Raw genomic sequence first — 17525 nt, forward strand, 5'->3', positions numbered from 1 at the left:
ACTGTATATACATAGCACTCATAACATACCTGAAACATGGGTGCTATCTGCCAGTCAGGTGAGGTACAGAAAATCTGATCTGACCACAGCTGCCCAAGAATTTGAGGTCCTTGTATACTAACAACAGGTACAATCTTTCCTCCTTTCCCTGCTGATAACACGGCTTAAGTAAGTGGAATAAGGCTAGAGTCAGTTCACATCCACTAGTGGTTCACTTGAGTACATCCACCTGAACCATTTTGCTTTGGTTCATTTTGAAAGGCATGCCTAAATCTTCTTTTCTTGTATCCAATTTGTTTTGTTTTAGTTTAGATCTGGTTTGCATTCAATTATTTGTCTGAAGTAAAATATCACGAAGTACAATACTTTTTTCTATTTATGATGCAGTTTTATGGTGATGAGCTTTACTAATTTCTTTCATTTTAATACCAAATTTTCTTTATCTTCAAGATGATATCAGAAGAGCTGCATCTAATACAACTCTGGAAACTGGCCCTCCAGCCATGCCAAGGTTACCATCGTGCTGCCCTCAGCATTCTCCTTGTGGAGGACCTTCACAGACTCATCATGCGTTGGGGCACCCACATACAAGCTGCTTTCAGCAGCATGGCCACCACTTTCAGCATCACCACCACCACCACCACAACCCTCATCCAGCTGTTCCACTATCTCCTTCATTCAGTGACTCCAGCTGCCCTGTTGAAAGGCCGCCTCCAGTGCCTGCACCTTGTGGAGCGAGCAGCAGTTCTGGCACCAGTTACCATGACCAGGCATGTTTAATTCTTGTGACTCTCCCTATGTGATTTCAAGTCATTACATTTATGAGAGAATGGAAGGGGATGTTTGTTCTGTAGCAGGCATTATAGAAGGGAACTAAAAGAAAATTTGAGCTATAATATATGGACACACAAAACCTGAAATTTTACAGTCATAATCCTATCACTGACAGCTGACATCCTTTTGATGACTATAAGATGATAGTGGCTGTTTAAGCAAACCAAACATAAATACCTTGAAATATACTCTGGTGATCATAGCAGTTTCACAGTGCAAATGCTTCAGCTGCTTTAAGAGAGAAAAACAAAATGAAGTCTAATGCTCTGTTTATAAAAGATGTAAGAGAGTTGCTCTTCTAAAACCATTGGTTTTTAAGACTTAAGTAATTAAAACCACAGGTCTAAACCAAGACGGTTATTATTAAGAACAATACTGAGCATACTTATTTTATATCATGCAAAACTGTTAACATAGTTTCTATTTTAAGTGTAATACATTTCCGCAACTGAAAATGCTAAAGATTAGAGGTTTTGTCTCCAAATATTTTAATGTATGTAGCTCCCATGTACTCACTGATTTGGGGTTTGTTTTTTACACAGCATGGTGTAATGAATTTGGTCTCCAGATTCAAGAACTTAGGAGTAAGAAATGTCAACTATAGTTTAAGGAATGTTTCAGGGTTGAGCCTTAAAACTTAAAAATTTGAATCTGAGTTGCTTGTGATTGATTTGGGTTTTATTAATCACATTGTTTGAGGGTTACTGTTTTCAGTGTCTGAAGAATTGCTTGAAAAAAGATGGTTTGTTTACCCAGCAGGCATTGCCAGTAGACTTAAGCAGCAGCGCTATAAGAAGTCATGGAAGTGGTGCTTTTCATGGAACATCTGCTTTTGACCCCTGCTGTCCTGGTTCATCTTCTCGAACTGCAATTTATGGGCACCAGGCTAGTGCTGGCCCAAGCCAATCAATAACAATAGATGGATATGGATCAAGTATGGTTGCGCAGCCACAGCCTCAACCTCCTCCTCAGGCATCGCTCTCTTCTTGTCGGCATTATATGCATTCTCCATGTAAGTACTGATCAGTACTGGGTATATGTGGGGGGCCCCAGTCAAACATGAAAACACCTTCCCTGGCTGCCTGTGAAAACTATTACTGTCTGCTTGGTTTGATCTTGGAACTTGCCTAGCAAAACATATATTAAGAAATGTATTTAAACAGTTCAGGTTGTGTAAAGGATTTGAATGGCATCAAGGTGAGGTAAAAGTATTTTCTTCTGAGTGACCTTAATAATATTCAGACTCCAACAACTGTATCTACTATGAAAATATTTTTCATCTCCTTTGTTTTGTAGCAGTGCCTCTTAATTTTGTTTTCCTTGGTCCATACCCCATCCCATCCCCCCCGTGAACTCTGCTTGAGCAAGCTTAGAAAGTCAACTAATTTGTTTGTGATTTCCTTGTTTGGATTTTATGCCTCTACAGAACAGTGGGCAGGGTGGCTATTGAAAATAAACAAAAAACTTGAAGTAAACTTTCTCCCCATATATACCTTTTCCAGCATGCATCACACAAGGGGTTGTTTGTGTGTTTGGGGTTTTTTAATTATTATTTTCGTATTACCAACACTGGCAAGTGGAATACTTCTGGCTGCAGAAAGTAAGGGCTTCTCGTAGGGTACATTGCTGGAATTACTTAATTTTAAAATTGCATAGGCACATATTCCCATTGCCACTTTTTACACTGGTGGAATAATATTGAAGCATTTGTGTAAAGATAGTTTCTAAAATAAATTCCAGTCATAACCTGCAACTGACCAGATTAAAATCACCTGACGTTTTCATTGCAGATGCTTCTTTGACCAGACCTCTACACCATCAAGCTTCTGCATGTCCTCATGCTCATGGAAATCCTCCACCACAGCCACAACCTCCACCTCAAGTAGATTATGTTATCCCTCATCCAGTGCATCCTTTCCATCCTTCAATCTCCTCTCATGCATCTTCTCATCCTGTTCCACCTCCACCACCAACTCATCCTTTAGCCAGTGCAGCTGCTCCAATACCACAGCATCTTCCTGCCACACACCAGCCTATAACCCATCACATCCCTGCAACAGCACCTCCAGCACAGAGGCTACATCCTCATGAAGTGATCCAGAGGATGGAGGTCCAGAGAAGAAGAATGATGCAACACCCAACGTATGTCACAAATGTACTCAGAGCAATATCTAAACATATAATTCGTTTCCCTCAGGTTTGTAAAATGTTGCATGTGAATCTCAAACCATTAGTTGCATGGTTAGGAACTATTAGCATGAAACCATGGTAAAAGGTGTCTTTACATACCACCAGAGTCATGTGAGTGTTAAGACTGAACCTGCACCCTTACATCTCTGAATAATATCTTCAGGTAAGGCATGAATGGGCATGGAAGAGAAGAGAAGCTTCAGTTTCTCTCCTCCTCCAGATAACAGGCAGGAATTCCTTTTCAAGCTGAACAGCCTGGAAAGTACATCATGACTTCCTTTCAGATGTGTTCCTTGACATTGTGTTTTGCCTTGTTGATGCTGCTAAGATTCTTTTTATATAACTAACTTATATAAACATTTTGAACATTTTAAATCAAAATGAACAATTTATCATAAGAGACTCTTTACCAGGTTAAATTCAGATTGAACTTAGATACTTGGCTTTACTATGCCTTTACGTCTTTAGAAGAAAGACCGAATAGTATCGGTATGAAAATTTGACCAGTGTTGAGATATAGCTTTGGTGTTACTGTTTAAGAGATGCCACTGTTGTTGCTAAAGTAGATTTATGACACTAATATGAACAGAAGGCAGTCCTCCCTGTCATGGCTCAAGTGTGGGTACAACAGCTCTAACTGCCTTACAGTCTTTGAATCAGCCATGAAACGTGCAAAAGGCAGTGTGAAGGTGCACTGTATTTGTAGAACATAGAGATTCTCTGTTTTTAAATCTCATCACCTATTTTAGACTAAGATTGTGGGATAGGCAGCCTGGAAGTTTTACATTCATAGAAATAATTTCAGATTTATTTTTTAGACTCATTTTAGGAAAAATTGGCCTACATGACATAAAATTTTTATGGAATTATGGAAGTTGTTCTGTGGGGTTTTTTGTATTAAAATGTTCTTCTAGATTTTTTCTGTATAGTTATCTATGCAGAGGATAAACTGAAGGAAGGTGAGACTAGGAGTAGGTTCTGCTGATCAGTCTATTCCTATGTTGGTCTATATTGTTCGAGGAAACTAGTACTTCTAGCATACTGTATACAAGCTTGATAGAGTTCTGTGGAGAACTGTCAATTTACAGTGATTAGTATGGTGTAAAGTACCTTTTAATTTCTCTAGACAGGTAAATTTACAAAATGTCTAGTGTACTTTGTCAAGTAGTTTAAGGCGGTACTTAATCTGAATGCGTTGTACTGCTTCTGGCACAATCCAGGTTTCTACGTTGACATAAAAACCAAACAGCTTAGCCAACAAAAAAAGCAAACACAACAAAAACCTTGAAAACTTTCTTGATTGAAAGCAATGCAGTGAAAAATACCAAATAATTTCTTTCTGGAACTGGGAAGTGGTAAAGCAACAGAAGTCAGCCAGCAGGTTTCCAAAGATTTGGGTTTTTTTCCAAACCTGTAGTTCTGTACCAGCTGGCATGGAAAAACTGTGTTCTTTCTAACTGAGCTATGAGGCAGTTGTGTCCTCTGATTAGTGTATTGTTTCCCCTCATTACTTTTGCTTTTATGGTTTTATTGAAAATTAGCTGCAGCATAACTGTGAATGATTGAATGTCAACATGACTGTCATGTGGCCTTTGCTTTCCTACCTGCAGTTTGAGGTTAGGACTAAACACTTTGTCAGGCCTTCTGTAGTGAAGCCTGCCAAAGGGAGATCACAGTAGCTGAAGCTGGCTGTGTCTTTGAATATGATATTTGTACTGTAATTAGTTTCTAACTTGTATCTAAAGTTGAAATTACTGTATGGGGAATGTTATTTTTATTTTAAATGCATTCCATGAATTCCGTCAGTAATGTTTTGATCATGGATGTTGCTTACTTGATATTAACAAGTATGTGAAATTTACTTGCTGTTTTATGTTGTTCAGACGTGCTCATGAGCGGCCTCCTCCACATCCTCACAGAATGCATCCCAATTATGGTCATGGGCATCACATTCATGTGCCTCAGACAATGTCTTCCCATCCTCGACAAGCTCCAGAGAGATCTGCCTGGTTAGTAATCAGCTACTGTTTTAGTTGTTCGGGACTCAGGTCAGAAGACCATAATATGCTGATCACAGTGCTGATAATGCTGATAATGATTTTAGAAAGTGCAGCATGCACCTGTGTTTTAAAATGTGATGAGGCTGTTAATGTCTCTGAAATACTGTTTTGAGTACTCAGTATCTTAAATTTATTGCTAGAGGGTTTTATCCATTGATTTTAAAATGGAATTAAGTGTTACTGACTCTAGTTATTTCAAGGATTGATTTTTAAAATAGGCAAGTAAAGCATTGCTGAACACTATTAGCACATTTATGTTCTTTGTAGAGTTTTGGATTTGAGTTACATATGATTTTCTCTCATCTTTGAACTTATTTCAAATTGTATCAGGCCCACTCATGAAGGTTACATGTAAGTTCCACAGTGTATTTATTATGGTCAAATACATCTTGTTTGGTTGGTTGGTTTGTTTTCAATAAGGGAGGACGTGCATGCGTGACAGCTGCTATTCCCACAGTGAGAGCTACAGAGACTCCACGCTGATTATATTTCTGGACATTATAAATGTGGAGTTGGCTCTACAGATTTATCATACTAAATCGTCACAGTTGATTCAAAACCAACTTTCAGTTACATTATGATGGTTCTTTAGCAGTGTTTAAACAAGTTTTTAGAAAAACCTTATGTAAAACTGTAGTGGTAGCGGTGCTGTATTGTATGCTTTCCAAAGCAGTGGAATGGTATCTAGGAGTTAAGATCTACCTTTACTGTGATGCCACTTTCATTCTTGTGACAGGGAACTGGGAATTGAAGCTGGTGTGACTGCAGCTACTTACCCTCCAGGACCCTTGCATCCTCACTTGGCCCACTACCATGCACCTCCTCGGCTTCATCACTTGCAGATAGGGGCTCTTCCTTTAATGGTAAGGCGATATCATATGAAAAATTAAGATCATTCCTCATTGTAATTATTTTGTTTCTCAGGAAAATTACTTAATGGTTTACTGCATTTAATTGGACATGTATACGTTGCTGCAAAACTTAATGGTTATTCTGAAGAAGAAAGTACTCCAGTGTTTGTGTGGTGCTCCCAGACAGGGAGCTAGAATGGGTTCGTTGTCAAATAAGAGGAAACAGTATAGGACACTAACATTTCTAACTTCAGCTCTTGTAAAATGAAACATATTCGAGTTTAAATTGTCATTTGCATTGCAATGCATTGACCCTCTGCATCTGATTTTTAGATTCTTCTTCAATAAATTTTGGATTGTTAAAGGTACCAACTTTCCACCCAGTGCATGAGAATTAGCACTGATGCTTTGTTACAGTGTGTATACAGCATTACAGCACAGCTGGAGTTCCATCTAGAGTTGTTTGTTCTCAAATGATACTTGGTGTTCATCAGCCTAATTCTGTGTGATAAAGTATATAATTTTTAGCAACAGGAAGTGTGAGGGTAAAACTAGTCCCGTGCTACACATAATCTACAGTAGAAAACTAAGGAAAATCAGCATAACTGACTTTTACAGAATACTATGTTTCAAAGAGTGTTTGTAGGTTTATTTAAAATATTCTTACTTTGTTTAATGAAAACTCAAAGACCCAATTTTAGTTCAGCAGAGTATGTTCAGTGTTTCTGCGTGGTATTCTGTGTAGGTAAACCATATTATTTAATGTTCTTAAAATTAGATAATCTAATAAAAATTGTGGGCTCATCTGTAAATGAATGCTAAAATTGTAATCAAAAATCATGCTGCAAGTCTTGCCCCTCCAGAATCCCTGTTAGTAGCCAGAACTGACATCCAGGGATTGAACAGTAAATTTACAGCCAATACTGTAATAGCTGTTGCTTCATAGTCTGGTTTCACATTGCTTGCTCCTTGCTATTTAGAATCCTGAAGTACTTCCCTGATATATCAGGGTTGGTAATTCATTGATTCACAGCTTGCACACTTAAGCACACACTTTCTAGTGTAGAATTTGGTGTGTTAATGTAGCCAGCAAGTTTCTTACTGCAAAACCTTACCTCCTGTGCATCATTTAGTCAAATTAAGATTTTTCTGCCTTCTCCTTCAGTTAGGTGTCTGTTTTTTAAGTAGATGAAAAAGAGGCTTGCCTCTCTTACTGGTATTTCATGTGTGGTACTCTAGCAGACAATATCAGTTGCTTTAGATTCTCAAAGAGAAAGGGCCCTCCTAATAGTTCAGGGACCAGCAATTGCATTAGGAAGCAGCAAGTTAAACATATGGGGTTTTATCTCATTTTGTATAAGGGCTGATAAGGCAATTATGGGATTTATTTCCACAATTGCTGTGAAGTTTTGAGAAACTTCATCATTCAGCTGATCATTATATTAGAGTGTGATGAGAAACCTGGAGCTGTATTTTAACTTTCATAGGGATATTCCTACAACTAAAATGTTACACAGGCAAGCAGATGGGACCCCACTGATCATCTTTTTAGCAGTAGAATGGAAGAAGGCTGTGATAGAGAATCTTCAGACACATTTCCTGAGTATGTGATTGAAATACTTGAGGGAGTTTTGCCCTTCTGCTCAGGGGCTGGTGTTACTAATTGATAAGTGCCAGACAAAATAGGTTTTTTAACACTACAGAAATTTGTTTGTGTAGGGATATCTAGTCCTTGTAACAGTATTCTTGAATCTCTGGATGAAATGTTACTGAAGTGGTTTGCACTGAGGTTTTGCACACACTGTACTGACAGTGTGTTTCACAGTGTAGATAGACTGCTGTAAGCAGTACTTCATCACGTGTTTGGGATCTGTTTTGAACATTACTGTGATCAGACCAAGTGGAACAACTTTGAAGTTGTGTTCTGAGTCTGACTAATTTGAAGTGTGTTCCTATTACACAAACTAGAAGAACACAGAAGCAGGTTAGAGCACTGCTAGGCATTATATATACAATGAGTTCAAAGCATTACAAATACTTTTTGATTCTACCCCTTCTGTGGCAATAATGAATGCCAGAGGTTTCTTCGTTTGCATGTATGTGAGAATACAGATCTCTCAGCAAAATTTACTTTGAATATAGAGCAGTTGGTGAAGTTTTTTATCTAACAAACTTAACTGGATATTAAGCAAAAATGCCATTTTAGTTTTTATTAAAGAGCAACAGATCAATCGCAGCTGTCACCTGGGGTTTTTTTTAATTGTAGCTTCAGAAATAGGGGCAGGGGAGGAGAGGCTGAACTGTGATTAGAGTCCCTCTGCCAAATGATTAATGTTATGAGGAGTGCTTTCTTCTTTCAATACATACAGAGGGTACTAAATAGTAATTTACAAGGTTCCTTAGTAGTTTTCTTGATGCAGATGTCATCTAATGTTGATGTTCTCCATTCTTTATGAGGGGTTGGGGGATCTTTTAAAGTAACTCATGCAGTAGTTTGACTAAAAAAATTGTGTCGAATCCACTTTCTGAAATAGCATGCTGCCCAATAAGCAGTGTTCATTGTTGTCTGTTCTCAAGTACTAAAACCCATGCAAAATACTGCCAGACCATAAAGAGCATAATGGGGGATTTGAGCTTTAATAGCACTAGTACTCTGATGTATCAAATTTCAGATTTTAACTGGATGCAGATAACCCTATTTTCATGTAATCAGTGCTGGAATGTAAGACTGCCATTTAATCCTCAGAGAAAATGCTCAGGGTAAGTTGGGGGAGAAAATTAGTGTTCAGCAGCTTTGGCAGTCCAAATAGAGGATGGGAAAAGCAACATTTCCTTCACCTGTTTAAATGTTATTTCAGGAAGAATCCTAGATGAAAAACAGTTAAAGAGCTTCCTTCATATCTGTGACAAGGATTAGGCTGCTTCCCTCCTTGATATAACAGTTCTTGAAGGGTGACCCTGGCTCAGAGTAGTCTTTGTTGCCATTGTTAGTGCTTTAATGTTGTGTATGTGTTGCAGAAAGATCTCTGTCAGAGTGATTTTTTGCGATGGTTTCCATTCTGGACAAATATCCATTCTGCAAACTTTTACATTTTGAGGAAGAATCAACTAAAGATCAGTGCATGGCATAACTAATGAAACATCACGGGAGAGAGACAACAGGAGATGGGAGTTTTGTCTGTTTTGTCTGTTTTCTGCTGTGACTGCTTGTTGTTAGATGCCACTGTGAATGACCTTGTCTGCTGTTAGGGCACTGCAGATGAAAGGCTTTTGTCCCTGAGTGCCAAGCACCAGTTATCACATCTGGGTGAACAGGATGGAAATTTCCATAATTTAATAAGCTGAGATTGATGTTAAAAGAACATGACTTTTTCATAATGGGCTAGATACTAGCTGTAATTCTGACTTACAGCTGTAACAAGTATCCAAGCAGAATTCCTTTTCTTCTGTTGCTTCAGGAAAGAGGTATCCTAGTTTGTAGTGAAATCTGGAAGGGAGAAAGTACAAAAATAAATCACCAGAAGGTGTTCCTGATTTGACCTGAGGAGGCCTTGAAATGGCCCCCTTCTCTGTACTGCTGGCTCTCTGGAGTCTTGTTTCCCAGATGTTACCTGTTTACCTAAATGACCGGAATGCTACGTTTAGCTGTAAAACAGCTACTTTTTATAACTGCAAAGTTGAAAATATTTCTTAACATTTTTCAGGCTTCATAAAATAAGAATGTATTAGAAAAATAGACAATGTTATTTGCTATAGTTTCAAAAATTTGCAGACATTAATTTAGAAATTGTAATTTATTTGAGCTTTGAAACAGGAACTTACTCTGACTATGAGTTTTTTACTTGGACACTTAAAAAATCAGTGCTTTATATTTAAAACCAGCTCTGTTAAAGAGAGAGTTATTTTTATGAATTGGATTTGTTCCTTTTTGTCACTTAATTGATGGGGGTTGAAGGTTAAAACTGGAAGGTGTTATTTCTTCCCCCTTTCCTCTTCTCCTTTTCAAAGAGGAAAAGTAAAATCTCTTCAGCTCTGGACTGATAACTAAATATCAAATGGAATATAGACCTGAAGTAAGCGTTGTTTCCTTTTTGCTTTATAACTTAGTGTACTTCTGCGCTTGTTTTAAGTAACTAACAACTATGACTCAGGTTTCTTGCTGGGGTTTGGTTTTGGGGTTTGTTTTTGTTTTGTTTTGGGTTGGGGTTTTTTTTAGTAATTGAAATCTTAAATAATGAAGGCTATCTACATGTGTGTCAGATTGTTTCAGTGACCTGGTAATCACAGAAGTTCCTGGGATATGTAGTTCCAGTCTCCTGACTCCAGCTTTTCCTGCCTTTTAAATAGTGTCTTGTCGATTGTGAATTTCTGAGGGGGAGAATTATCTGGACTTTACAGTTTGCTAGCTATAGTGTAAAAAATCTCTGTAGGGTTGATACAAGCCTTGAGAAGTCTCCTTAATGCATCTGTGGACCTAGACTGCAGCTTGCCTGTCAAAAGGAGATCTATGGCTCATAATATTAAAAAAAGAGTATCTGAACCTCTCTCAGGTGTTACACATCCAGCCTTCATGTGCTGGCCCCTCTCCCTTTTTCTTCTGTTCCATAGCCTTACTATTCTGTTCCATTCCATTAACTGTTGAATGACTCGGAGTGGTTGAAGCCATCTTTGCACTTAGCTCTAAAAACTGGGAGGGATTTGGAGGTATAGGTCCTTAGGTTCCAGTACATTATGTGCTGGTCATAATAGTATCACTCAGAGTGTAATCATACAGGTATTGAAGCTCTGAGAGATGGAACTGTTCCCTACACAAATAGCTGATGAACTTCCCGTAAAGCATCTACAGTACCTATAGTAGTTCAAGGTGACCTTTTGGTTTGAAAAAGCTTTCATTAACTACCAAATTTAACTGCATTAAAAAAAAAAAAAAAAATTGGACTTTGTAATGCAGCTGCTACTTCTTTCCTTAATATAAACATACATACGAGGTGTTACACTGTTCCCCAGCAGGATATTTTGAAGGCCCATTTATTAGCATAAAAAGGTATAGTCCCACCCAGTATTTCTGTTGTCAAAGTTCAGTAGTTTGTTATGGTGTGTAGTCTGAGAACTTCTTGGTTGGTTTTGAAGTGTTAAAATTTAGTAGGCTTTTTAAATAGTCTCTAGTAGCAGAAATTGCTCCATATAGGAGACCTGTCCAGGTGCATGTCATTATAGTTTGTAAACTCCAACCTCTGAGGCAGCTGGAACTGGAATTACGGCATTACAGCAACACATCTCTGACTTCACAGCTTTGGTAATGATGCAGTGTCTGTGTTATCAGGCATACTGTTTTCCAGCAGTCTCTCTTCAAATCCTGGTGAATCAAAAAAACAACAATTAGTGAAAATCAGTCCTGAGACATGGGTTAAGTTTTGTCAAGAGTTTCCTCTGCGGTGGAGGCAATCGATTCACAGTGTAGTAACAGGCAGTGGAAACTCCCAACTGATGCCAAACAGGTCTATGAATAGTAAAAACCTGGGACAAGTATTTTCATAGTGTGGATGGGTGACCTGGTTCATTAAATGCACAATTAAATGGAGAATGGATCATAAATCACCAATTATCCGGGACTGGTTTCTTACCATGTGGTTTCTACATACTGTATTTTTAATGCATTCTCCTTTGTTACAGCCATAGTTTATATTGTCAAAGAGTAAGACCTGTGACACCAACAGATTGTTACTTTCATGAAATGTTTAGGTATGCAGATGAATATATATGTCGTGATATAAAATTATATATCTGCAATCATATTGAATTCATGGATTGGTATATATTCTCTGTAAAGACATTCTGCATATTTCATAACAACAGAACTTTACATTGATGCATTCGAGTTTGCTGCAGTCATCCTGTCTTGCTTTTTTCCCATCTCCAACTAGTACCAGACCAACAGATATTTAGGCTGCTTATGAGAGGCACACCTTGTATTGGGATTCTACAAACATTCTGACAGTTAAATCTTCAGTTTCTATTTCTCTTGTTTGTAAAAATTGAATATTGATGTATGTGGTTTATATTGGCCCTACATGCTTATCATTTAACAAGCACCATGCTGTAAACTGCTTCAGTCAGATTCTGGTTTAGTTTTCTGAAAAAAAGTTATTTGTGGCAGAGGAATCTTTTCTGTCCATGTCAGCTTTTTGTTACCAGACTGCATTTGAGAAGTATCTAAAAGTACCTTATTGGTCTGTTAGGTAAATCACATAGTCTAGGTTTATGCTTTCACAATTCTTTTCAGTTTTACACCTTGATATATGTCAAGCTTAGAAGTGTCTGTTGGAAGTAAGAAAAGTCACACATGGATACCTGACTCAGTAATATCTGGGATGTCTGACTTGTTGATGAATTTTGAGCTGTCATATACAGCAGCAGAGACATTCCCAGCTGATAGCACAGAAAAGAAGATAGTACTTAATGTTATTTCCAAATGAACTGCTGCTTACAACCCTTCTATCAGGGCACTCTAAATGATTAAGCAAACAATCTGCTGCTTTTTTTTTTTTCCTTTTATTCTTCACCTGTTCATTAAAATGTTTTTGACAAAAAGTGAATGCTGTTATACACTCATCTGCCCAGGGTGAAAGTGGAATGTGGAAGCCCTGCTGTGAAGGTGGCCCTTTGTATATAAACTACCCTTCTGCTTTCCTGTATGAAAAGCCCTGGTGCTTGAAGTGCCTGTAATATCACTGAATGGTGGTATTTTGTTCACTGCTTGTCTCCCCTGACATGCAAGGAAGTTAGTGGATGCTTGAATATGGAGTGTACATTGAGTTGCATGTGACTTTAGATAAGAGTTTTGAGTGTTGCATTTTTGATCTGCCTCTAAATTTCAAGTGTGTCTGCAGATGTTCAGTTGTTTGCAGTAAGATCAGGATATTGGCTCTTTTTCCAGACTTAGTATTAGGCTTGTTTCTTCTCTGGAATGAAAAACTTGTATTTGAGAATATATAGGAGCTCCTTTTTGTAACTTCATGCATAGCTTTTAGGTGTCTTGTTTACAAAAACAGGTAGATATTTATGGTGGTTTATACAAAGTAGGTTGAGATTTTGAGACTTTGGAAGAGAGACCAAGCAACATGTAATGCAGGTGTGGAGAAATAACAGAGGATTTTGTCTCACTTCTGTTCTGTTTCTAGTTACATTTAGACAGCTCAGAGTGGTGGTGTGCTATGCTGTTGGTTGGAATTGTGCGCTTAAGCTGTGGAGTATAAATAATAAGTGATTCAATAAAAGCAAAAGGATCTTAAATTTTACAAAGTGAACAGTAGAATACTGAAACTGTTCTGAATAGGTTTAACTTAACATCTGCTGTTTGAATAGGTACCAGACATGGCGGGCTACCCTCACATCCGTTACATTTCATCGGGATTGGATGGAACATCATTCAGAGGCCCTTTCAGGGGCAATTTTGAGGTTTGTAATAGAATAAAACTAGATATATGTCAAAATGTGTCATGATGGAATATGGGGAGGGTGTATGGTAGAGCTAGTTCTATATATAGATGTAAAAATCATAAAAGACAATATCCTTTATTTCTAGTGACCTCACTGTTGTGAACCAGGATAAAAGGTAATAAAAGGTACCCTGGACAGTGTAGGCTTAGGTGGTTATTAACTGATACTACATCTTGCTCTGCCCACCACCCAGTTAGTAGGATGTTGTATTCACATAGGTTGGTAAATGTTAGCTATGTTTCCAAATAACTGTGCCAGGATCCTCCTAGCGAGGGTGAAACCTGGCAACTTTAACAGTGCCATCGTGTTTGTTGTATAGTGCAGGAATTGAAACTGAGGGAAGAAGGGGCAGGGGGAAGAGAAAAAAATAAAAAGTATCAGATGCAGAGAGTTAATGACCTAGTCCACTGAAAATACCTTCAGTGACATCTCATGGTTCTGATAAACTTCATTGCTGGAGAAAAATAAATCGTTGTATTTCAAATTAAGCAACACATTTTCTGCTAAGCCTTAATGACTGTCAGAAAGCAAATATTTACATAATACATTTCAATTCCATTTTCCTCATTAGATACACAATTATGTGTGAACATATTGTTAACCAGTCCTAGCTGACAAACAATTTCTGATTTTTTTTTTGTTTTTTTAAGTAGTAAAATAGTGTTTCCCTACATCTTAAACTACCAGGCAGTGTTGGTGTGGGATTTTTACAGAAACCCATGCTTTTTCCCTCCTGACATACTTGTTTGCTTTGTCTGTATTTCAGTAAGCTAGGAATTGAGAGTTTGTCGTTCTGCAAATATGTTAGAATAATATTCACTCAAAATAGTTGAAATAGCAGTTTTTACACTGTTTATGCCTTACTGATTTTTTTAGGAGCTGATTCACTTGGAGGAACGATTAGGCAATGTTAATCGTGGAGCAACACAGGGAACTATAGAAAGATGCACATATCCACATAAATACAAAAAGGTGAGGATTTCTCAAATTGTGGCCCATCTGTATTACTTCTTTGAAAGTGTAATAATGTTTATGACTAGGTTAAATCTGCAGAAAGGGCAGCTTCAGGGAGTGCATGTTTTCTGTATCTTGCAGTTTCAAGGATTGTAAGCAAAGCCTATGCGGCAAAGCTTACAATGCCACTTCTTTCACAAAGATAATTTTAAACTTGGTCCCTAGATAAAGAGCTACTGTAATATGATAAACAAAAGTGGTTTAATAAGACTTAACTTGTCCGGCAGTTATGAGTAGCCCTGTGAGCAATGAAATTATTGGTAATAGTTATATTGTCAAGGGACTTAAGTGGAAAAAAAAGTCTCATTTTATTTAAAGAGGGTTTTTCTTGCATAAAATTGTAATGATGCTTATCGGCTTGGTATGTATCATTTTAGCCTTTACTGTAATCACAGTAGGAAGACTGGGACATTAGAAAGTTTTGAATCTGGAACAGAATTTCAGCAACTCTAAGTTGTCTCTCAGTTTGAGTCAACCATAATATAGAGTCCTATCCACATAATGAAATGAATATGTTTATACATAGACAACAAGTAAAGCGATTGGTTGCAACAATATGAAATAAATATATTCAGTCAGTCCAGTGGATTTTTGTAATTAACAGTAGTTGAATCTGATTTGTCCTGTGATTTTGCTCCAAGTGCTTGTTCCAGATTCATTTTGGTTCACATACATTTGAATAAATATTATGAAAAGTTTTCAAAAATTATGTGTTGAATATGTACTAAAACCAGATTTTCTTCAGTTTGTCAATAATGTCATCTCTACTAATAAGGTAACAACTGATTGGTTCTCACAGAGGAAAATGCACTGCAAGCAAGATGGGGAGGAAGGAACAGAAGAAGACACTGAGGAAAAATGTACCATCTGTTTGTCTATATTGGAGGAAGGTGAAGATGTCAGGTAAATCGTACCACTGAATATCAGAACATAGTGTTAATATTCTGGGCTTGAGACCATATTTGAATATAATACACTACTCTACAATACTCCCTGCAACTGAAAGCACACTTTTCAGTTTGTGTTATCTTCGGGTAGAATGTGTAGGTTATGTTTTACAGTCTTCCATAAGTTGACTGCCTGTCTTATAAGCCCAAGCCGAGAACCCTCAATTAATCAGGCTTTCCATGTATCTGGAGTAAACCTACTTAAGACAGATTTAAATTGGTATAGTAGAGCAGAAGCTAGCCGATGCTTGACTTCATTGCCCATATGTATTTCTTCTTGGAACTAGAGAAAATGCAGGTTCAACTGGAAAGGCCAGTGAAACTTGGGGAAGAACATGCACATGCAAAAAAACCCCTGACACTTCAATAGCAAAGCCCACATTACTGTTTTTATGCAGTAGGTATGTTGATGTGGAAACGCTTTATTAACACTAATGTTTTTCTGTTCTGATGACAGGCGCCTGCCGTGTATGCACCTTTTCCACCAAGTATGTGTGGACCAGTGGTTGATTACTAATAAGAAGTGCCCCATTTGCAGAGTGGACATTGAGGCTCAGCTGCCTAGTGAAAGTTGACGCCGCTTTCCAGAACTCTTGTCCTCCCTCCCCCTCCCTTATCCTTCCTGGTACTGCAGTCAACCAAAGAGAAGACAGTTGAGTTTCAGTGTATTTATAAAAAATTTTTTAAGTTTTACATGTTTGTTTTCATTACTGTATTTTTGCATGGTTCCTTGTATTGCATTTGTTTGCACATATTATGGGCTTTGTGACCCCAAACTTGCAGGCAAGATTAGCTGCTTTAGGAAGTAGAATTGTGTGGTCTCTTTTGTTTTTTTGGTTTTGTTTTTTGTTTTGGTTTGGTTTTTTTTACGTAGTATCAAGCTTTGAAAGTATAATTTCACTCATTACTAACCTTGGATTCCTTAATTTAATCGGTCATATATTTAGTTTAAATGTATAAAGGTAATCTAGAAAATGATAATATTATGTATTGAGACATTCCTTAATTAGGAAGAAATGGCTGCTGTATATTTACAATATCAGTTCTGAGTCAAGTAACATCCTTAATACTGGGAACAGAATATGAACTATATTCGGTTTGACTGATACATATAGCATACTCATCACCAGAGGTTTTTGTCTGATCAGATTTTTGTGTTTTTGAGATTTCAGCACAATGCAGATATAATTGAATGTCAATATTAAACATTTAGACTGCTGTTCAGATTGTATTTATCATTTTCTTCTTGTGTCTAGAAATTTGAATCCCTAACTTAAATATTTGCTGCTGTGAAACAGCTCTAGTGAACACTAAATGTTGATTTCAGTTAGCTGGGTTGTAGATACTTGCAGATTGAAAGAATTATTAGGGAAGTGGAAAGAGAGCTTAGAAACTGTTTGGTCTTCTGCTAACTTAAGTTGAAGTATCTCCGCACACTGAGGTTTTGGGGGGGTTTTTTAGTATGAAACCATTCAACGAGGACTTAGAGCTGCAGGGTTTTTGTTTTTTGTTGTTTTGGTGTTTTTCATTTTGGGTTTTGTTTGTGGGGGAGGCAGATGTACATGCATTCATAGAACTTCTGAGGGTTCCAGGTGTGTCTTGGGATTTCGATTAGTTTAATAAAGTTAGCTAAATCCACTTGCCTCTTGTTTTATTTTTTCATTAGTAAATTGAAAGCCTGTAAATTTCTGTAGAAACTGAAACACAAATAATGTGGTTACCTAGTTTTTGCCTTGATCATAGATTCCCTCTATAAATTACCAACAGTCCATCACTGATTGAAATATTTTCTATAGTTAAGATTTGCTGCATAATATAGTATATAGAATTAAGTTATAATGTACTAACATTTCGCCTTTGGAGGAGGTTTTAAATCCACATCGGGATTCAAGTTGCTTATCAACATTCTTTCACATATAATAGATTATTTAAATGTGCTCAATGTTGCAAAATGCAAATGTGTAAAACCATTGAGACAGTATTACTGTCACTTTGGAAAACATGTTCCTCGGGGATCATATATGAACATGTCCATAAGCTTGCATTAAGCCACCTGCTTTGTAAGTGGATTGAATAATAAATACCTTCAGTTTCTCTTGTCTTTGTCTTTCATAACCAGATCAAGTGTA

The 17525-nt window shown here is 37.4% G+C and overlaps 1 protein-coding gene across 9 annotated transcripts in view; it reads left to right on the forward strand.

Moving 5' to 3' along the window:
- RNF111 (ring finger protein 111) overlaps window positions 1-17490 on the forward strand; it is a 52887-nt gene extending 35397 nt beyond the window's left edge. For 6 of the 9 annotated variants that reach the window (XM_065688868.1, XM_065688873.1, XM_065688871.1 and 3 more), the window contains exons 6-14: window positions 451-770; window positions 1591-1846; window positions 2625-2976; window positions 4908-5033; window positions 5821-5947; window positions 13301-13393; window positions 14312-14407; window positions 15225-15352; window positions 15854-17490. In XM_065688868.1, the coding sequence (XP_065544940.1) occupies window positions 451-770; window positions 1591-1846; window positions 2625-2976; window positions 4908-5033; window positions 5821-5947; window positions 13301-13393; window positions 14312-14407; window positions 15225-15352; window positions 15854-15971 (1616 nt within the window). In that variant the 3' untranslated portion in view covers window positions 15972-17490. The remainder of the gene's footprint in view (window positions 1-450; window positions 771-1590; window positions 1847-2624; window positions 2977-4907; window positions 5034-5820; window positions 5948-13300; window positions 13394-14311; window positions 14408-15224; window positions 15353-15853) is intronic. The other 3 variants (XM_065688866.1, XM_065688865.1, XM_065688867.1) reach the window with 3 other exon arrangements.
- Window positions 17491-17525: the final 35 nt, after the last annotated feature.

This window comes from Lathamus discolor, chromosome 8, assembly GCF_037157495.1.
Source record: "Lathamus discolor isolate bLatDis1 chromosome 8, bLatDis1.hap1, whole genome shotgun sequence".
Classification (NCBI taxonomy): Eukaryota; Metazoa; Chordata; class Aves; order Psittaciformes; family Psittacidae; genus Lathamus; species Lathamus discolor.